Genomic DNA, 23307 nt, shown 5'->3' with positions numbered 1-23307 from the left:
TTGTTTGTTAATGTATGTTATGTATATTTTGTTGATACTCTAATCATGCACAATGAAATTATAGGAATGTGATATATCTTTGAGAAACTATTGAAGCTGTACGAAGGTACCCCACATCCCTGGGGCTAGATGCACCAAGCAGTTACGCAAGTGCTTACGAATGTGTACATCTTTCCTCAATCTTTGACGGCTTTGGTTACATTTATTAAACAGTTTACAAGCATGAAAACTCCCAATCAACTGTTGTTATTGTTATAAACATCCTCCTGGTGCTTCGGAGCTCATTAATTGTTTAATAACTGTAAACAGAGCCACCAGAGATTGAGAAAAGATGTACAAGTTCGTAAGTGTTTGCGTAACTGCTTCGTGAATCTGGCCCCTGAACTCCTCAGACACTCGCATTACCGACTGGACCATGATGGGACACTCTCAAGCCCATCGTGGCTCAGTCAGTAGTATGTGTACCTGAGGAGTGCAGGGAGGCGGGTTTGATCCTATTGTATGGCTTCAGTTCAATATTTTGGCACAAATCATATCCATATTTAAATTACAGTACTGTACTATATAACTGTTATTTCTTTTGGAGCCACTATTCAATGCTAAACCATTGTTCTCATGTTCAGCACTTTGCTCAAGATGACCCAGAGTTGTACAGTGGCAAGATCAGACATCTTTTGGATTATGGGGTTGATAAACTAGACGACGACCTCTTCTTCGTAGATGAAATTCTCCTACCGTCTGGACAAATCAAAGTATGTCAGCTTAATCTATTTTTCTTAAAAAAAAAAAAAATTATATTCAGCACTTCTAAATTTAGAATACTGTTACATTACTATATTTTGATCATACAATTTTTTTTTTGTAGATAGCCACCCACATTGCCTCTTGGATTACCAAGGGATCCTTGGGGCTCAACAATCTCAATAATTCAGTCTCTTGCCAGACCATATGGTAGCATCCTGATATAAAAGGCTGTTAGCACAGGCACCTTTTTAACATAGGAAATACAGCCTTGCTAGTCGGGAATACATTTTGCTACTTTGGCCATTGTACACATTTGACCATGCCTCCCTTTGTAAGGGGGACATTTGACCATGCCTCCCCTTGTAAGGGGTACATTTGACCATGCCTCCCCTTGTAAGGGGGACATTTGACCATGCCTCCCCTTGTAAGGGGACATTTGACCATGCCTCCCCTTGTAAGGGGGACATTTGACCATGCCTCCCCTTGTAAGGGGGACATTTGGCCATGCCTCCCCTTGTAAGGGGGACATTTGACCATGCCTCCCCTTGTAAAGGGACATTTGACCATGCCTCCCCTTGTAAAGGGGACATTTGACCATGCCTCCCCTTGTAAGGGGACATGTGACCATGCCTCCCCTCGTAAGGGGGACATTTGACCATGCCTCCCCTTGTAAAGGGACATTTGACCATGCCTCCCCTTGTAAGGGGGACATTTGACCATGCCTCCCCTTGTAAGGGGGGCATTTGACCATGCCTCTCCTTGTAAAGGGGACATTTGACCATGCCTCCCCTTGTAAGGGGACATTTGACCATGCCTCCCCTTGTAAGGGGGACATTTGACCATGCCTCCCCTTGTAAGGGGACATTTGACCATGCCTCCCCTTGTAAGGGGGACATTTGACCATGCCTCCCCTTGTAAGGGGACATTTGACCATGCCTCCCCTTGTAAGGGGGACATTTGACCATGCCTCCCCTTGTAAGGGGACATTTGACCATGCCTCCCCTTGTAAGGGGACATTTGACCATGCCTCCCCTTGTAAGAGGGACATTTGACCATGCCTCCCCTTGTAAGGGGACATTTGACCATGCCTCCCCCTGTAAGGGGACATTTGACCATGCCTCCCCCTGTAAGGGGACATTTGACCATGCCTCCCCCTGTAAGGGGACATTTGACCATGCCTCCCCCTGTAAGGGGACATTTGACCATGCCTCCCCCTGTAAGGGGGACATATGACCATGCCTCCACTTGTAAGGGGGACATTTGACCATGCCTCCTCTTGTAAGGGGACATTTGACCATGCCTCCCCCTGTAAGGGGACATTTGACCATGCCTCCCCCTGTAAGGGGACATTTGACCATGCATCCCCTTGTAAGGGGACATTTGATCATGTGTCCTCTTGTAAGGGGACATTTTAAGTCATATATGGAACTAGTTCCTCCTGTATTGGTAAGGTGTAAATTATGATATGTAAGTTTCCCCTATTGTCTGGGTTCCACAAAGTACATCAGCATTACTTGCTTCTTGGTATTACTAGTGCTCTAAAAAATTATCACACAGTTTTTAGTTAAGTTCATTTATTATTCACTCCAATTCTATCCTGTGGGCAGCAGTAGGAAAAAGGTTACAGGTGAACATAATAGGCTCAGGAACTGAACTCAAAATTCATTTGGCTAAGCAAGTTCTCATAGCCATAATCAACCATTATGTTCAGGCATCTGGAACAAAATTTTCAATTCGTGTAATGTTTAACCAGCTCATCTTGCCTTCAAACTGGCACATATACCATTACCTACTTCCATTTGTTAGTTATAAAATATATTGTTAACCAAAGTGGTTGCTCTCAAAACCACCAAAAATGCCTATATCAAACCCACACATTCGTTCCTCACACTGATTCTATCAGAAATTTAACAAAAAGGAATGTTATGTTTTCTGGGGAAAGCCCTGTCGGCTCCCTGAAGCTATTGTCACTGATTCGGTTCCATACTACTAGGTGCCATCAGTCATGGAATTATACTGGCCTACTGGGGACCATGAGCCAGAACATGGCCCTTTTTAGAGAAGTACAGGGAGCAATGGCCTATGAACACTTTACATTTAAGGTTAATCATAATTGCCACCACCAGGAAATCACCCAGAAAGTTAGGTGAAACAAAACAGACTACTGCATGGATAAAAGAAAGGAGACTGCAGCTCCACAATTCCCCACAAAACTCTACCAACAATGAAAACAAATGATCAAAATATTGCCCCTTCTCCTCCCCCCCCCCTCCTCATTTGGGGGGGAAAGAGGGAGGCAGACCGAGTCAACCTGGCTGCTCCATTGTCACTTTTATTCTGAAGTTGCCTGGTGCAGTCCTAGTCCAACACCACCATCTGCTGGTGTTGAGGGGGAGCCAGGTGACTCATTAGTTACTTGAGCAGTTGTGCAGGAGCCTAAACTTTGCCCTTCTGGGTTACTCGTTGGGCAGAGTTTGACTTTGGAGGCTGTTCTGATTGCTTTGGAGCAGCCCCTTTCACCTCTTGCATGATCGCTGGGTGCAGACTTCGAGGGTCCTGCACTGGCTCCTGCGGTGCCAGCTTCCATTTTAGTTTTTTTGTGGGGTTTGTTTCCCTTGCGCCTTCCTCCGCCCTTGCTCGACGTTTCCAAGATGCCACGGCTGTCAGTTGGGGCTTTGTAACTGGTGCACATCATTCTGGTCATGTTCTTTGGAGCTCTTCTCTTTGTCAGGCATGCGGGAGTTTGTGGCTGTGTTGCAGGCAATGCGGAGAGTTCAGATTCCTCCACGCTCGGTGTTCCGGCTCCATTCAGATTGTTCCCTCGTGATTCATTTGTCTTGACCAGGGGGGTGGGGAGTCTCTTTGGTCTGTGGCTCTCTGCAGCTGTTCGCTTCGGGTAGCTCATCTGCTGAGTTCTCAGGGTTTTCATCTCCATGCCATCATGTCCAGGGAGTGTTCAACGTTCAGGCTGAAGGTCTGTCCCGGTTACTTCTTTTTTCCACAGAATGGACTGTCAATACCGCTTTCTTCCTCAGGCTTTGCTAGACGCTTGGCTTTTTGTGGCAGCATGGTCTCAGTGTCTGCCTTTTTATGTGGTGCCATTCCCTAACTGCAAGGCCCTTGTGGTGGGCACTTTTGGCAGGACTGGTCGAGATGGGGGAGCATTTACTTTTTTTTTTTTCCCTGATTTAGCTTTTGCTGCAAGTGTGGCACAGCTGCAGGAGGGAAAGAAGTGATTCTTCTGGCCCTTTGGTAGCCTTCCCAGCCTCAGTTTCAGGCACTGCTTGCTCGGTGTTCGATCCTGGGCATTTTCCTGCGGCTCTGCCTTTTTCAGAGGGTCGGGTGAGTGACATGCCTTGCTGGATTGACCTTCTCTTCAACTCCATACGTGTGGCTTTTTGACATGTATTAATAATCATTTGTATGATGATCTGGCAACATGATCAATATTGTCCCACCTGCAGTCGTCTACTCAGCGATAGTATGAGGTTTCTTAGTGGTCTTTTCGCCATTTTCTGTCTTTGCTGTTGTTGTCTTTCTGTTTCCAAGCGGGCTGTTCGTCCTTTCTTGGCTGTTTCTTGATCAATGTCTTCTGCCGAATACTGTTGCCTCTGATTGTGCGGTGTTGGCAGAGCCACTCTGGCTTGTGCTTGAGGTTGCCACTTCTTTATCCCCATTTTGCAAGCTTTCTCACGCTTTCTTTCACTCAAAGCCTGCTCATTTGCTGCCTGAGCCTACCTCATCTCTGCACCGGATACTTTCTTTTCTCTCTCCTGCTCATTTTAGGTGGCTCCTTTGGTCCATGATTGTTTCTGGGGAGGGGGAACCCCTATGGCTCCCCTGAGCTTATCCAGGCTAATATGGATATGTTAGACTTTGGCATCAGTCAGAGTGAATGGAGTTCTTAGGCCTACTGGGGACCACGAGCCAGAACCTGGGGCTTCCCTCAGAAAGGCACAAGGAGCAATGGCCTATTGCTCCTTGTGAGCAATAGGCTAGCGAGCATAAGAAATATTGCCGGAACAACCGTGGACATCTTCAAGAGGAAACTGGATAGTTTCCTCCAAGGAGTAGCGGACCAACCGGGCTGTGGTGGGTATGTGGGCCTGCGGGCCGCTCCAAGCAACAGCCTAGTGGACCATACTCTCACAAGTCAAGCCTGGCCTCTGGCCGGGCTTGGGGAGTAGAAGAACTCCCAGAACCCCATCAACCAGGCTATAGAAACCCCCATGTGGTTGGAAGCATGCTGTCTGCCATTGACCGGGTCAGGCACCCAGAAAGGTAAGCATTCCAAAACAAACCTCCTATTCTGGTTAAGAAATTGCTACTGAAAGCCGAACTAGTGGACAGAACTCCCCAAACAGAAACGAGCAAACGAGCAAAACCCCAGTTCTGAGGCTGATGCGTCGTCTGCCCTGTTGAAGCTGTTTGCGCCGATCCTGCGGGATGCTGTGTGTCTGTTTTATGCTTCGCAGCTTGCGTGTCAGCAGGTGGTGCTTGCTTCCTCCTTGGAATCTGCTTGGGCTCTGGCTCTTAGGTTGTCTTCGCCCTTTTTTCCCTTGCTGTTTGCAGATTCTGCAGTTGAGCAGTATCTGCAGGCAGCTTCTTCTAGTTGTCGTCCTATGTCAGACTTGTTGGTTCTCCGGGGGTCCTGGATGGGGGGGGGTGCTTTCCTGGAGAGGTTGTGCCGGGGCTCGGGGTTCCGCTCGTCATGGTAGGCCACTGGTACCAGTTTCAGAGCCGGCACCGCCTTTGGACCCATCTTCGTCTGGTTGGCACGGTGTTTGCCCTGTGCGTGGGTCAGGTTCTCGTAAGGGGAGTCGGCCCTTTTGCAGTTCATCCCATTGACTGGATGATGGTGGGGAGGTTCGCTCTGTTTGCTCATGCCTGGTCTCACGATTTGTGGGGGTTTTGGGTTGTTTCAGCCGGCCTGCGGTGGAGTTGGGTGGCCCCTCTTCCTTTGGGGGGTTCGGGGCTGGCGGGGCAGGCCACTTCTGCGATCTATCGGGTCATCTCAGGGTGGGTGCACTTCGGCATGGTTGAAACGATGACATCTCTCGGATAGGATCTGAACTCTCAGATCAGACAGCATGTCAAGGATTTGGGAATGATGATGTCTGACGACCTAACGTTTAGGGAGCATAACCAAGCAAGTATTGCGTCAGCCAGAAAAATGATAGGATGGATTACGAGAACCTTCAAGTCCAGAGATCCCATCACAGTGGTTGTACTCTTCAAATCACTTGTGTTGTCCCGTCTTGCTCAGTGCTCACTTCCCCCTTCAGAGCAGGAGAGATTGCTGAAATAGAGGGAATACAGAGAACATATATGGCATGCATAGACGCGATAAAGCACCTAAATTATTGGGATTGTCTCAAAGCTCTCCAAATATACTCTCTAGAAAGGAGGCGAGAGAGATACCAAATAATATACACATGGAAAATACTTGAGGGACAGGTCCCAAATCTGCACAGTAAAATAACAACGTACTGGAGTGAACGATATGGAAGAAAATGCAGAATAGAACCAGCGAAGAGCAGAGGTGCCATACGCACAATCAGAGAACACTGTATAAACATCAGAGGTTCGCGGTTGTTCAACGTCCTACCAGCGAGCATCAGAAATATTGCCGGAACAACTGTGGACATCTTCGAGAGAAAACTAGATTGTTTTCTTCGAGGAGTGCCGGACCAACCGGGCTGTGATGGGTATGTGGGCCTGCGGGCTGCTCCAAGCAACAGCCTGGTGGACCAAACTCTCACAAGTCAAGCCTGGCCTCGGGCCGGGCTTGGGGAGTAGAAGAACTCCCAGAACCCCTTCAAGCAGATATAGGTTTCCTATCTGTTCCCAGTCCTGAAACGGGACTGTGCGGACCTGTGGTTCATTCTGGACTTGTCCCGTCTGAACCCCTGGGTTCTTTGCCCCCCCCCCCATCCCCTTTTGGATGACCACTCTGTCCCAGGTCCGGCTTCTGTTGGAGCCAGGTGCTTGGATGGGGTCCCTGGACCTCCGGGACGCATATTGGCACATCTCGATTCATCCAGGGACTGTCTCGGTTTTGTTGTGGGGTGTCTTGATTACCGCTTTCATTGTCTCCCATTCAGGTTGAACCTGGCACCTCGCATTTTCATACACCTTACCTGTATCATAGTAGCCCGTCTGCATCTCTTAGGGGTTCGGGTGCTGGCCTATCTCGACGACTGGCTGGTCTGGGCTTCCAGCCAGTCCGCGCGTCTGCTCACCAAGGATATGGTTCTTTCCCAGCTCGCTGGGCTCGGGTTCCTGGTGAATTGGCAGAAGTCCCATCTGGTTCCCTCCTAGGTTTGAAATTGGTTGGGTCTTGTGTCTTCTGCTCTCAGACCGCTTCCTTGTCTCTCCCTCCGAAGTCTCTGCTTCGGCTTCTTGGTTTCGTGCGCGCTCCCTCTCCCTTCCCAGGTGGGAGGGGTGACCTTGCTCCTGCTTCCCCTGCTTCGCCTTACTCCTCTCCCCCTACTTCGCCTTACTCCTCTTCCCCTGCTTCTCCTCACTCCTCTCCCCCCTGCTTCGCCTTACTCCTCTCTCTCTGCTTCCGGCTCCCAAACGTCTGAGGGTTTCGGAGTCGGGGTGGGGTTTAGACTAGGATAAGGCTCAGATAGCTTCAGGGGCTTCCCCTTCTGATTAGAGCATGGAGGTGGTTGAGCTCGAATTTCCCGTGGCGGCTAATGGATTGACCCAGCAGACTCCCTTCTTAGAAGCTGTTCCCCTGGACTCCTGGAATGATGAGTGCTCTGCCTGTGTCGGATTCCTGGGGCTCGGGGGGAATGGGGGTGTTTCTTGGGCTCCTTTTGACCCTGCTTGGACACTTGTGCCCACTGAGCAGAGGTTGTTGCTGCAGGAGATGGGGGTTTTCATACCCACCTTCCCTTTATGAATTTGAGTTAAGTGTGGCTACCCCCGGGCTCGTTTCCGGGTGCCTTTTGGTTCCTCGTATTTGTCTTTCCAGAGGTTACCTTCCTCTCGGACCTCCCCTGGGGAGGTTCGGGAGGCCCTTGTTGCATACCTCCTGAGAGACCCAGTTTATGAATCTGTGATGGATCTGGCTTCATTTAAGTTTGATTTTTCTTCCTCTTATTGGGTGCGTTATGAGGTTCCGGAGTCTTCCTTGCTTAGCGGACTGCCCCCTCTTCCCTCTTGGGACTTGGCGAGGCTTTAGTCATACCCGCAAGATTGAGTGGCGGGATGTTTCTTCGGTGTTGCAGGCATTCTTGTGGGGTCAGGGGGGGGGGGCTCGCTTGAGGTCCTCAATGAGTGTTTCTTCACCCCCTGCGCTTCCTCGTGATGTGAATCTGGTGCAGTTACATGCTCAGGTTCCCACTCTTTCGGCTGCCCTGGCGACTGATGACCTTTGAACTTGTGGTCATTTGGCCTTGGTCTTCTGCGGTCTTCTGCAGCTGTCTTCAGATTGGCTTTCAGAGGATGTGGGGGTGTTGAGTGAGGGGCCTTCGGCTGGGGTTCCTGGTGGAACGGGCGACCGTGCCTTAATTTAACAGTGCCTCTTACGTAGTGACGATCGCGCTTGAATTCTTTGTAAAATATTTCGGTGTTTTTCAGCTTTTTTGTTTCTAAACATAAAAGTAATTATATACCATGCCATGGGTCCCAAGAAAGTCAGTTCAACCTAAGAAAACACATGAGGATGACCATAGAGGAAAAACAAGTCTATGGTAAGGTTCTTAGGAAGACAAACAAGCAGTGAGCCACAACCAGGTTCTAGTGGTATGTAGGCAAAATGTAGGAGAGTGTGTACCCCCAGAGAAGGCCTCACTGCCTGATGTTATAATGAAAGTGGACTCCCCTTCCCAACACTAACACCTCTCCTCCTTTCCCCCTCCTCACCGTCTTCCATACGCTAACAAGAGTCATCGATAAAGATAAGCTATGACTTGTACATACTATAATACAAAATATTTGTATGTATTATGTATGAAATGTATTTTGAAGTTAATATTTTTGGGAGTGTTGAATGGATTAATTCAATTTATATTATTTCTTATGGGAAAATTCGTTTCGGGTTATGAGCCGTCTCTGGGAATGGATTAAATTCGTAAACTAAGGTACCATTGTATGACGTATTTTAAATGTAAAGTGTTCATAGGCTATTGCTTCCTGTGCCTCTCTGAGGAGGCCAGGTTCTGGCTCATGGTCCCTGATATGCAAAAAGACTCTGTGACTGATGACCCCCAACTAATATCATCATATAAATCATATCGTCATATAGTGATATATAGCACTGTATCAGTTCAGATAGATTCAGGGAACCTCCGGGGCTCACCCAGAAACTGGCATTTTACTGTATTACAATCAACACTGGGTTTTTTCAGACTCTATTAAGTGAATGGTACCAAATTCTACTATCTAAGTGCCTTTTACATCAATGTTTGTACTATGGTTAACCTGGTTGATACCTGGTTGATGGGGTTCTGGGAGTTCTTCTACTCCCCAAGCCCGGCCCGAGGCCAGGCTCAACTTGTGAGAGTCTGGTCCACCAGGCTGTTGCTTGGAGCGGCCCTCAGGGCCACAAACCCACCACAGCCCGGCTGATCCGGAATTTCTCTTAGAAAACCGTCTAGGTTTCTCTTGAAGATGTCCACGGTTGTTCTGGCAATATTTCTTATAGTCGCTGGGAGGACGTTGAACAACCGCGGACCTCTGATGTTTATACAGTGCTCTCTGATTGTGCCTATCGCACCTCTGCTCTTCACTGTGTAATTACTATATGAGTACTGGAACACTTGATGATATATTGGACTTGTATCCAAGATTGACCATGTAATGTATCATTTATACAATGTATGTATGTGATGTAACTATATAATCTGAGCTTGTAAAAGCACCTTAATCACCTTCAGTGATTAAATGCTTAATTGCACACTAGTTTCTCTGTCAGCTATCTCACCCTGTCAGAGTAAAAAGAGACAAATGTATGTGAATGCATGTGTGTGTATATATGCATGTATATATGTATATGTACGTATATATATGTATATGTACGTATATATATGTGTGTATGTATATGTATGTGTATAAAGTACATATGGAAGCTGATCAGAATTGCATTTCACCTTTGTAAATGCACATTAATGATACTTCAAACACTTTATGTAGGGCATACGTAAATCTGTGTATCTATGTATTTACGTATGTAGGTTAGCTTAGCATTTTAAAAGTACCGAATCACCTTCTGTGGTTGATTGTTCAATAAATCCCTGAACTATATGTTTAACTTATCTCTAACCCTGTCCATGGAGGACAGAAGAAAATGAATATATGCTGGTTAGCATTGTAAATGTGTGGCCATGTCTGTGGTAGAAAATAATAAAAAAAAAAAAAAAAAACTGGTTCAATCTTGCATTTTCTTCCATATCGTTCACTCCAGTACGTTGTTATTTTACTGTGTAGATTTGGGACCTGACCCTCCAGTATTTTCCATGTGTATATTATTTGGTATCTCTCTCGTCTCCTTTCTAGAGAGTACATTTGGAGAGCTTTGAGACGATCCCAATAATTTAGGTGTTTTATCTCGTCTATGCGTGCCGTATATGTTCTCTGTATTCCCTCTATTTCAGCAACCTCTCCTGCTCTGAATGGGGAAGTGAGTACTGAGCAGTACTCGAGACGGAACAACACAAGTGACTTGAAGAGTACAACCATTGTGATGGGATCCCTGGATTTGAAAGTTCTCGTAATCCATCCGATCATTTTTCTGGCTGACGCAATATTTGCTTGGTTATGCTCCCTAAACATTAGATTGTCGGACATCATTATTCCCAAATCCTTGACATGCTGTTTTTCCACTATGGGAAGATTCGATTGTGTTTTGTACCCTGTATTATGTTTCAGATCCTCATTTTTGCCGTACCTGAGTACCTGAAATTTATCACTGTTAAACATCATGTTATTTTCTGCTGGTATATGGTATATGTAGTTACAAAAAGTACTATCTAAACAGGAGGATGGGTTGATATATTCTATGTATTAATTTATGTTTGTTTATTTTATGCAGGTAATTGAATTAGAGCCTGGAGGAGCAGGTCGATTAGTGACCAATAGTAATAAGCTGCAGTATCTGGATGCACTTGCCCAGTATAGACTCTCTGTGCGGGTCCGGCATGAAGTAGATGCTTTCTTAGCTGGCCTCAATGAGATCATCCCAGATAACCTTCTCTGCATCTTCGATGAAAATGAGTTAGAGGTGAGTTAAGTCATTTTATTTTATGTAATGCTGAATGTATACTTCACAGAATACATTCGTTCTTGTTTGTTCTCCATCGCACTTGCTTAAAAGGTATGCCAGTTTTGGCACTTTTATTGTGGCATGAGATGGCATAACACAGGGGTTGGCATGCCAACCATTTCTGTCCCGCCCGGTATTTGAACCTGGAATTATCGATTGGGAGTTGGGAACGAACCTATTTGTACTGCTGGGACCCATTACTGGAAGCAAGATATTCATTTAAGTCTAAGATATGCAAAGAAGTTCCCTGTACAGGTGGTCGGCAGTTGGAATGCATTGAAGGAAAAGCTTGTTAATTTAAAGTCAATTCCATCCATAACCTTAAGAAAAATGTGTAAGGAAAATGTTAATGTTGAGGGAGGTAATTAGCATGTCAGGAATAAAGGGCTAGGAAGCAGGGCATAAGGAGCTAGCTCTCACTTCCCTGTAGTTACTGATGGGTAAGCTCTGTAGGATAGCCAGTTGGCACTGTAGTGCAAATTAAGTCCCCAAAAATATAATGTTTTACCACACCCTTGGACTTGGTAATCAAGGCCAACCAGCCAAATATATTAAGGATCAGTGCCTAAAATAAACTTATCTCATAGAAGTCTTGCCTTTGCTAAACTACATTTGTAAAGCATTTATGTAAATCAGTAAATAATTCTTTGTATATTTAAACATTTAACTTTTTATGTATTTTCAATGTTAACAACTTATCATAAGTCGTTTTAATGAGTACCAATGTCATGACTTGAGGGTCTTGGATGAACCAAAATGTCACCACTTCAATTTAATTTCACTTCACATGTGTGGGTAGGGTTGGTATTAATAGCTTGTGTATACTGTTCATACCTTGTATAGAAATACACTATAATTATTAGATATTCTGTGGTGTCTTTTGTAGCTTCTTATGTGCGGAATAGAAGAATACAGCATTGCCGACTTCAAAGCAAATCACGTTGTTAATGGCTCATCCCCAGAGTTTCGAAGAGTCTTGTATTGGTTCTGGACAGCCGTTTCTAACTTCACTGGTATGTTATTCTCTATATTTAGTTCATAAATGACATAGAAGTTTCATTATTGATAGGATATTGATAAATATAACTTTTTCTGCATTTCTGTTCTATCATATGAACATAATTAAGGCAACACTTGAATTTTGTTCTCTGCAGAAGAGGAGATGGCTCGACTCCTTCAGTTTGCCACTGGCTGTTCCCGACTTCCCCCAGGTGGTTTTGCCCAGCTCTCACCACATTTCCAAATCTCTGCAGCTCATACATTTGGTGTCTTGCCAACAGCTCACACGTGGTAAGTTACACGAGCCAATCAAGTTTTTAACTCTTCCGTCTTAGTTATGTTTAAACTTAACAATTGAAAAACTTCTGGTAAAATTTAAATGTTTATACAATGACTTTCAAATAATAGTTTAATTTCATTACAATCTAGCCTGTACTCTCAAGTTACAGCTCAATAAAAAGTTCAACTGTTCTGCCTAGCCAGAAATGTATGAATTTGAGCAACTTAGACGCATCACACCATTGTGATTTCTGTATCAAATAAACAAAGTTCATTTGATGCATCACGCTATTGTGATAATGATGATGTGTGTAATGAAGTAAGGGCGAAGAGGTAGAATAGCGTATTGACAGAGCTCGGGTGCATGAGGGAATTGTGCAAAACCGTGGTTTGTGTCTCGAAGAGACTACAGGATCTGTGAGAAATCAGTTGAACTCCTGGTTGCAATTCTTTTACCATGTTGTAGCACAGTCGATTAAGGCACGTCTGGGATCCTCTCGGACGTAGGTTCGAGCCCTCTACACGGTCCATTGTGGATTTGAGCAACTTAGTATTATGGTACAGTACTTTTAACACTTTTGCTGGGGCTAACGCTATTTTCGTCCTAAACTCAGTACACGTAGTTCGGGGGGGGATGACAATGCCATCCAAAATTAAAATATTTGTAAAAATTCCATTTATTGTCCAATTATTATTATGGGACTTATTTTAAAATATCATTCAATAAATGCATGATGAAACAAAAATAATTTTTTTTCCACAAAATAATCTTGTAAAATAGAAGTGCGTCCTATGCGAGGGTGGGGTCTTTTACGCCAGCAAATACGGTATATATCTTGCATATATAAATATATATATTGTTATTAAATATGGACAACTATTGCCTCTTTTCATTCACATGGTGTGTATTTTCTGCCGGCAAATGTGGTAGATCAGGGCTTTCTCCAGGTTAGTTTCCAGGTGTCCTAGGGTTCCTCGGATTCGTCTGTTTGGAGGTTTTCTTCCTCTCAGATTTCCCTTGGTGGGTTTGGGAGGCCCTTGGCACATGCCTCCGATGTGTGGAGGCATGTGTTCTCTGCAGAAGGGGTTTTCCAGTTTTGCCTCTTTGTTGGAGTCGGTTTTATTTGGGTTCAGTTCCTCTTACACTGATGGGGGGATTTTGAGGTTCTGGTGCCTGGTTGGCGGCCTACTTTGTTGGCTGGTTGGTGTGGGGTTCCCTCCTGGTCTGTTTGTCTGCTAGCCAGGGTTCTGGTTCTTTTCCTGCTTGATAGATTTAGGATCCTGGGGAGTTGGGGAAAGTCCTAGTTGGTTCCTTCCCAGGTTTGGACTTGGCTGTGCCTTGTCTGAGATTTCTGGACAGCATTCTTGTCTCTCCCTCAGGCAGTGTTGCTTCAGCTGCAGTCCCATCGTTGGCCGTTTCTGAGAAGGTCCCGGGTCACTCGGTGGTTACTCGAGCAGCTGTGCGAGAGTCTGAACTTCGCAGTGATCGTTTACCCCCTGGGTCAGGTTTGGCTGCGGCGTCTGTTCTGGTTCCTTCAGGGCAATCTCTTCCACGCTCTCACAATCACTGGGTTCATTTCCCGGGGCCCTTGCGTCGGTTGCTGCGTCTCTGGTTTCCTCTAAAGGCTTTTCGGGGTTCGGTGCCTTGGTGCCTTCTGGAGCCCTCACTCGATGTGTTCACAGATGCCACATCTTTCAGCTGGGGCTTTGTGACCAGTGCTCACCAGGCTGGTGAACAGGCTCACAGCACGGTGTGTGAGTTTGCAGCTGTGGCTTTCGTTGCGTCGAATTCGGCTTTCTCGAAGCTTTACAATCTGACTCTCTTAAGGCTTTATGATCTGGCTCCATTTGTACTGTGCTCCGGTGGTCCATTGCCTGAACCGCGGGACGTCTCTGCGGTTCTTGGCTCTTTGAGGCAAGTTGCTTAAAGTGGCTCTTCTGCTGAGTTCTCAGGGTTTAGTTCTCTGTGTGGTTCATATCAGGGGTGTGTCCAACGTCCTGGCGATCAGCCTGTCAGGGTTAATTCCCCTGTCCACAGAATGGACGGTCGATGCCGACTCCTTCAGTTGGCTTCATTTTGCAAGCTTTCTCGTGCAGTTTTCCAGCTCCGTCCTGCTCATCCGCCGCCCGAGCTGTCCTGGTCCTTGGACCGGGCGCTCTCCTTTCTCTCTTCTCCTCAGTTTGTGGTAGCCCCTTTGGTCCATGACAGCCCTCAGAAAGCATTATTTTTTGTTGGCTTTGGTCTCTGGGGGTTGGGTCGGGGATCTTCATGCTCTCCTCCCTGAAGGCTCCATGGGTTATAAATGCTTGGTTGGTCAGGTCAGGGGTACATCACGAGTTGTGCCCGGTTGTGGCTTTACGCCGTTACCTGCACACCTTGGCCTCTGTGTCCGGGGACGCACTGTGGGTTGACCTGGTATCCCTCGTTCCCTGTTCCAGGGCTCAGGTCTCTCAGGTCATCCTCAGGTCATCAAGTCTAGCCAGCCTGTGGTCTTCCCTCGCGCCTATGATGTTCGGAAGTTGGAACATGTCTTGGGCAGACATTCGGGCTTGGGGTTTTGGAGATCGAACAGGGTCCTGGCTGCTGGTTATCTTGTTAATGTGCCAGGCCCTCAGTGGTCTTGTGTCGCCTTGGGTCAGCAGTTGCAGCTATTTATTTTTATGGTGTCCCATATGGTCTTTCTCTCAGTGACAGTATGAAATCTCCTGGCTGTCTTTCCTCCATTTCCTTTCCCTTTGTAGGGTTCCATTAGTGTCTGTTATGATTGTTTTGTCTTCATGGCTTTTTCTTGACCGGTATCTCGTGCTGAATACCGTCACTTCTTATCGTGCTGCGTTAGCAGAGCCGCTCCAGCTTGCGTTCAGGGTGGATGTCACCTCCGCTCCGTTTCGCAAGTTCTCATGTGTGTTTTCATCTCTGGCCTGCTCTTGCGCCGCTGAAGCCTTCTTGGTCTTTGGACCAGGTGCTCTCGTTTCTCTCCTCTCCTCAGTTTGTCGTGGCTCCTTCGGTCTGGGATTGTTTTCTGAAAGCCAAGTTCCTGTTGGCTTTAGCCTCTCAGGGTCGGGTTTGGGAGCTTCATGCTCTTCTCTGGCACAGGAGTTTCTGCTCTTTTGGTCCTGGGGGGCCATTTTGTTCGTTTGCAGCCTTCTCCTTTTTCTGGCGAAGAATTAGACGGCTGGTTTCCGGAGTTGTCCATGGGTTGTTGATGCTTGGTTGGTTAGGCCGGGTGTGCATCATGTTGTGCATCTGGTTGCGGCTTAACACTACTACCTGCATGCAATTGATTCAGGTACAGTAGGACACACATTGGGTTGCCCTAGTTTCCCTGGTTCCCTGTTCCAGGACTGGTGTGTCTCGGGTTGTCTGCCAGGTTATCAAGTCTTGCTACCCTGCAGTCTACCCTAGTGCCCATGATGTGAGGAAATATGCTGCTTTCGCTGCTGTCTTTGGGAACATGTCTTGGGTTGACATTCGGGCATGGGGGTTTTAGAAATCAAACAGGGTCCTGTCCACCTTGTCAACATTCCGGGTCTTTTGAGGCCTTGTGTTGCTTTGGGACGTCTTTCGCAGCAGTTGTCTCATCTTCGTCATGAGACATGCGGTGCTGTCGCCTCCTGGGTAAGTCCCTCTTTTACTTATCTGTGGGTAGTTAGCTTCAAGGAGCTGACGAGGCTCCCTACAGAAAACCAGCATTAAATGTAATGAAACGTTATTTTCAGGGTGAGTTCCAGTGGCTCCCAGCCACCCTCCCTCCCTCTGGTCAGCTGTTTTTCATCATTCTACAAACTGGTGCGAGAACGGCCGGCTTGTCTAAGCAAACTCCCCCTGTTAGTGGGAAGGGTGGGGGGCCCTAATGAGCGGGCATACTAGTTAGATGCTTATTTGCTTGTTTGTTTTCTTTTGGGGGGAGTTATTTAGCTCTATTCGGATGTAGGTTGCAATTTTTACCAGTAGAGGGCTTGTATTGTTCCACCTACCTTTCACACCCATCAAAACTGTTAACTCCAAAAACTTAGTTATGTCACAAAAATTGAAACATTAACTGACTGTTTTGTTCTAGATGATTGTATACTAAATGGTCAGTGAGCATACAAATACATTTTGTCAGTTTAGTATTGCAGCAACTCATTTGTAATGAATAACAGAATAAATTCTAGTCATGTTGATGAAATTGAACAGTCATACCAGGTTTTCCAGTAAAACCACATACTTCAGCAATAGTATTTTTTACCTTACGAAAAACCTGCTAGAGGTCGAATGCCTTGTGCAACTGTGTGGTGGGTTAGCATTGTCTGTTGTGGGGTCCACTGCTTTGCTATCATGTTCGTCAAATTACTGAACCAGTATTCGGCCCTTTTACAAGGGTGATGGATCCTTCACAGAGGACAACAAAGAAATGACTGAAAAACTGAGACTTTAGTACAGTTCTGTTTTCAGTGGACCCCTGAACACAATGAAGATAAATTATCCAAGTGAGTTCTGAATGAATGTGACACCAACATCGACCCATGTATCAGATGTCACCCTAACCCCACGGGACTTTGAAATAGCCATAGAGAACATGCCCATGCTCTCTGCACCAGGCCCAGACTCGTGGTCTTCTATATTCATCAAAACGTGCAAAATACCACTATCATAGGCCCTAAACATCTTTTGGAGACAGAGCCTAGATAATGGTGTCATCCCTGACATGATTAAAACAACAGAGGTCTTGCCACTTCAAGGAGGAGGTAGTAAAGTAGATGCAAAAAATTATAGACCAATATCTCTAACTTCACACACCATAAAAATCTTTGAATGAGTGCAAAGAAGTACGATTACAAATCACATGGAATCATAACATCTACATAACCCCGGGCAACACGAGTTCAGTACAGGGCGCTCCTGCTCCTCTCAATTGCTAGATCACTTCATTGCCTTAGGTGCAATGGAAGACAAGTAAAACACACATCTAATATACACAGACTCTGCAAAAGCTTCCAACAAATTTGACCGCGGTGTTATTGTACACAAAATGCACTCAGAGGTAATTACTGCCAAAGTAGGGAGAAGGATCTTTAACTTCGTAATGAACAGAATGCAGTGTGTAATGGTCAAAACAGTAAAATTCAGATTTACTGCGAAAATCTCGGTCCGCCCCCAAGGTACCGTACTTGCTTCAGTATTTTTTCTCATCCTCGTATGAGACATAGACAAGGATACAAACTATAGTACTTTATCATCATTTGCAGATAACACTAGGATTTTCATGCAAGTAGACAATATAGATGACACGGCAAACCTCCAATCTGATATAAATTGGGTCTTTCAATGTGCCACTGATAATAATATGATGTTAAATGAAAATAAATTCCAGCTCCTGCACTATGGAAGAAACTAAAATATAATAATGGAAACCATATACTGTATAAAATAGTCAAATCACATTATAGAATGAAAAAGTAATGTAAAGGATCTAGGAGTAATCATGTTGGAAGACCTTACCTTTTAAAGAATACAATAAAGTAGCTGTCATGACCAAGAAAAATGACAGGTTGAATAATAAGGACCTTCCAAACAAGGGATGCCATACCAATTATACTTTTCAAAACACTAATGCTCTCTAGGGTAGAATATTGTTGCACACTAACAAACCCAGAGAAATTGGTGACCTAGAGTGTGTGCAAATAGCCTTTACCGCTAGAACCCGCTCTATAAGTCATTTAAATTATTGGGACCGATTAAAATTTCTAAATCTGTATTCTCTAGAGCACAGACATGAGAAATACATAATAATAATCTACTTTTGGAAATTATTAGAAGGATAGGTTCCAAATCTGAACACGAAGATTACATCACATGAAACCAGTCGACATGGCATGTGCAGAATAGCTCCATTGAAAAGCAGAGGTGCAATAGGTATGCTGAGAGAGAATTCAATCGTCAAGGGCCCAAGACTTTTCAACACTCTCCCACTACACATAAGGGACATAATTGGCTGGTCTCTCAGCACTCAAAAGAGAACTTGATAAGCTCCTCCAAAGAATACCTAATCAACCAGACTGTGATTGGACAGCCTGGTTGACTAGACGACCAACCAAGAGACCTGGTCGAAGACCGGGCCATGGGGCCTGTGATCTCTGCATCCTCCACAAAAGTAGATGCAAGGTAGACAAGGTAGCATACTTTCTTCATTTGTTTGAGCATCTTCAGCCTCTTCCTCACTGCTGTCAGAACTATCAGTTCTGAGATTTTTGCTAATGAATTTCTTGATCAAAGAACTTTGGGTTTAAATTTTCCAGCAGAGAAAACCTCTGATGAGGAGTCAAGTTCTTCCTGCTTGTCAATACTGCAACATTTCCTAAGACTTGTCCTTCATTATCTTGATAATCACTTGCATACATTGTGAACTTCTCCAGTATATTATCACTTTATCTGCAATATCACAAATAGTTCTAGTGATCTAGTTTCATATCAGTAGAAAATGATATGGGAGAAATGCTTGGAATCCCAGGAGCAAAACTGGGGGTCTACAGTGTGTTATATTGTGTGTTGTGTCTGGGGGTGAACAGGAAACACTTTGGTCCCCTCATGCCCAGCATGGTAGTCGTGACCTCCACCCATACTTTGTCAGCATATTTTGAAAGATTTGCATTATGTTGACATAAATAGAATGGTTAAGGAAGTGAATATTAGAAATTTTGAGAGTGCATGACATGTTTTAGTACAATCAGACCGATTACTGCAAAACCATTGTAGACACTAAAATGCATCGCTGTAAAGTTAATAAGAAAGATACCTATTGCATTTCATAATCATCATAGTATAATTCCACATTTTTGCATAACATGTGATTTAATAATTAAGGTTTTTTGGTATAAATGTTACTTATGACATTATTTGTTTCTCAGCTTTAACCAGCTGTGTCTACCAGACTACGACAGCTATGAGCAGTTTGAGAAGGCCCTACTTCTTGCCATTAAAGAAGGTTCTGAAGGATTTGGAATGGTATAACTCATACCTCTCAAATTAAGAATACTTTTTTTTTCTGAATACCAATATTGACATAATATATTGCATATCTCTAAAGAATTTGTTTACACAAAAGTTGAGTTTTCATTAATGATATTGTATGTTATTTTATAGTACCTCAACTATTGAACAATATTTCATTCAGAAATAAAAGCCAGTTAATAAAGTTATACTCTATAGGCCAAGAATGTGCCCTGTTATTAGATAATATACGGTGCTCTATTTTTGGATAATTAAAGTGATTTTTTTTTATTATTATTATTTTCTACCACAGACATGGCCACACATTTACAATGCTAACCAGCATATATACATTTTCTTCTGTCCTCCATGGACAGGGTTAGAGATGTGTTAAACATATAGTTCAGGGGTTTATTGAACAATCAACCACAGAAGGTGATTTAGTGCTTTTAAAATGCTTAGCTAAATTAAAGTGATAAGAGATGAGGTTTACTGATAGGAATTATTGCTTAGAATCTCAAGTTTAAAATATTGTCCGTTTTATAAATAATGTCTTGAGGAGTAAGATATTATGGGTTGTGTGGATACTTACAGTATAGTTAACATCGTGACCGAAGTTATAGCATTACTGTACTTAAATTTTTTTTTTAATGTTAAGTACGATCTTTACTTAGGGGTGATTGGTTCAGTTATCTGTGATGTTATCTTACGTATGCAATGTTTAAGATTAATTTAGGACAATTGACTGAACTTGATGAGTACCCCAAGAAGTTGCCATCATTATTAAAACATTTAAGTTAAGAATTTTTGTTTAAGATTATGCTATACTGTACTATTAAGATGTACTTTTACAGAGATTTGTGCTCATTCTTCTTATAAGACATTGAAGATGTGACTTGATGACAAACGTGCTGTTATGTACCAAATACATAGAAGATGGCACAATGAAATCATAGGAATGTGATACAAGTATATCTATAAGAAAATATTAAAGGCTGTAGATGGGGCCCACATTCCCGAACTCCTCGGGCACCTGCAGTACCGACTGGACCATGATGGTATACATTTAAGACCATCATGGTCCAATTGGTAGTGCTTGTGCTTGGGGAGTCCTGGGATTGGGGGGTTACATCCCATTATATAGCTTTAATATTTATTCACATAGATTCATTTATGATGCAAGATATAATACACACACACACTTTAATACAGACAGCCCCGTACTTTATGAATGTCTTTTTTCCGAAAATGACTGGTTTTCCAACTTGAGTTTGTACAGATGAAAAGTTCAAATAACTGGTGGGGCAGTTATTTCTGGATAAAAATGTGCAATAAAGATGGAATTAGTTTGTCTAGTCACTGTACACAATGCCACTTAAGCAGTGTTCATACAATAATGGATGGCTCAGAATCCTTAAACTCTGCCATGGCATTAGGTACATTAGAGTGCTTGATGAAAGGCAGTCTGCTGAGGTTACCACATCACCATTAATCTCCAGTTCAGGCATCCCAACACTATCAGCATCCACCACCACCTTTTCTATATATGGTAAATAACAATGCTCCATCAACTATAATCTTCAAGTTAACAAGCGGATTAAAACTTCTCATATTGGTGAGTACAAACAAAACACTTGTCCAATTTCTGTAACAAAATTATCAATTTCTTTTCCCTAGCTTTTCAGGATGACGAACCATTTATCCGAACACAACAGTTTATCCATTCAGTCTTTGTCCCGAGGGGTTTGGAAAGCACGTGGTTGTCTGTAATAGTACAAAGTAAACAAAAAAGTCAAGTTGTATAATGCAAAACATGAAGTGAAAGTAAACAAATAATGAAGGTTGAATATATACAGTTTAAGAAGAAAGATCAATACAAACCACTGGTAACATGTAACAGAAATGACATAAACCTAACACCAATTAGCTTTATACACAGAGAAATCACAATAACGTGATATGTCGATGAACAAATCCACAAGGCCCGTGATGAGGATTTGAACCTATGAGCTGGATGTTCCTAGACGCGCTCTAGTCTGGGAACATCCGACGCATAGGTTCGAATCCGCATCAGGGCCCTTGTGAATTTGTTAATAAGTTATGTGTTGATAAAGGTGAATGGTTGGTGGTATATGCATAGTAAGTTTGTTGCCAGGACGGCTGGACCCACTGTCTTCACAGATGCTTTTGTAACTCATTTTTCTTTTCTATTTCTTGAGCCAAATCATTATTTCCAATCATACATATCAGCACATAATATCCTATTGTGAATTTGTAATGGGGAAAGAAGGTTAAGAATATATGGTCTACAAAGCCTACGTTATTTTTAAATTAGTGAAGCATAGAACAATGACATTTTTAGACATGGATTCAATATTTTTTATTTCCTCTTAAAGCATTAGTACTGAATTATGGAATACAAAATAAAGTTCAATATACTCAGGCATATACTAGATATCAATTTACTGCTAAGTGACAGAGGCATTAGGTGATTGGAAATGTGCTCAACCTTTTTTTGTCCTGCCCAGGATTATCGTTTATATAAAAAGAAAGTTTCTAACTGGTTTATTTGGATTATTATTATTATATTATATTAGGAACATAAATAATTACCTTAGTTATGTTAGGTTAGGTTAGGTTAAGATAGGTTAGATTAGGTAGGGTTGGTTAGGTTCGGTCATTTATCTACGTTAGTTTTAACTCAAATTAAAACAATATTAACTCATACGTAATGAAATGGATAGCTTTATCATTTCATAACAAAAAAATTAGAAAAACATAAATTGAAGAAAACTTGACTTATTAGGCAAATCGAGCCTTGCATAGTAGACCAAGTGCTGCATTCTGGCTACTAGGTACAACATATACAGTGGTACCTTGGTTTAAGAGTTTAATCCGTTCCTGGAGACAGCTTGTGTTCCGAAAACTCGTATTCCGAAGATAATTTCCCCGTAAGAAATAATGGGAAATGAATTAATCCGTTCCTGACTACCCCAAAAACCCCACTTCAAACTAAATTTTATACCTAATTCATCTAAATAAACCTACAAAACTATGTTCAAGTTATTACTTACCTTGCTGTTGGCGTATGGAAGATGGTGAGGAGGAGGGAGGAGAAGAGTTGTTACTGTTTGGAAGGGGAGTCCCCTTCCATTATAACATTAGGCAGTGAGGATTTCACTGGTGTGCACACTTTGGCACGTTTTGCCTGCATACCACTAAGACTTGTTTGTCTTACTAAGAATCTGTCTAAAGACACTTGTTTTTCCCGACATTTTAACACTTGTCTGTAGTAAGACATCACATTGTCATTTAAAAGGTCAATGCAACGGCCTGCTACAGCTTTATCTGGGTGAGTTTTTTCAACAAAACGTTGAAATTCTTCCCATACTTCACACATTTTCTTAACACTTGTGTTATCACGGCGCTCGAGAGCGTTACCACTTTTTGTGTTGAGGTCGCACATCGGACTCACTCAAGAGTCACGAGAAAAAAATATTTCTATAAACTCTATTTGTTATGCGATCGACTTTGGGATAGTTTGAAAATGTTCCCCATGAAATTTCCATTTTCTCTAATAGCTGCATAACCTATTTGGGAGAACGGCATAGCATTGCACCATCGAGGTAAGACCATTGACACGACAAGTGTAATCGACGTAGTTTTTTATTTGGTGCTGGTCTAATGCATCCTTCTGTGACATTTTATACTTATGTTCTTCTTGAACATTCTATTGCGAACACATTAGTACAAAAATGAAATACGTACATCGAAAAATTAATGTCAGGACAGTGAAAATAGTATACACTTTTCAGTGTTGCCACTTGATCGCCCAAAGCGCCGCACTATTTTCTTAGGTTAAACCTTACCACTGGCTTTCTTGGGACCCATGGCGAGATATATAATAACAACTTTTATGGTCAAATGACCAAAAATTCAACAAAACGCTGAAAATCCGGTGAAGAATTGACGTGGGATAGTCACTGGGCGCGAGGCACTGGTAAACTGAGGGATGAGGGGCGACGATCGCCGTACCACC

The 23307-nt window shown here is 43.5% G+C and overlaps 1 protein-coding gene across 3 annotated transcripts in view; it reads left to right on the top strand.

The window, feature by feature from the left end:
* The window catches only part of LOC123771076 (apoptosis-resistant E3 ubiquitin protein ligase 1), a 405663-nt gene extending 383339 nt beyond the window's left edge, over positions 1-22324 (top strand). For all 3 annotated transcript variants that reach the window (XM_045763392.2, XM_045763400.2, XM_069324246.1), the window contains 5 exons: positions 624-752; positions 10787-10975; positions 11904-12030; positions 12172-12307; positions 19187-22324. In XM_045763392.2, the coding sequence (XP_045619348.1) occupies positions 624-752; positions 10787-10975; positions 11904-12030; positions 12172-12307; positions 19187-19289 (684 nt within the window). In that variant the 3' untranslated portion in view covers positions 19290-22324. The remainder of the gene's footprint in view (positions 1-623; positions 753-10786; positions 10976-11903; positions 12031-12171; positions 12308-19186) is intronic.
* The last annotated feature ends 983 nt before the right edge of the window (positions 22325-23307 follow it).

Source organism: Procambarus clarkii, chromosome 14 (assembly GCF_040958095.1).
Source record: "Procambarus clarkii isolate CNS0578487 chromosome 14, FALCON_Pclarkii_2.0, whole genome shotgun sequence".
NCBI classification, from domain to species: domain Eukaryota; kingdom Metazoa; phylum Arthropoda; class Malacostraca; order Decapoda; family Cambaridae; genus Procambarus; species Procambarus clarkii.
This window is presented reverse-complemented; position numbering and strand designations above follow the sequence as displayed.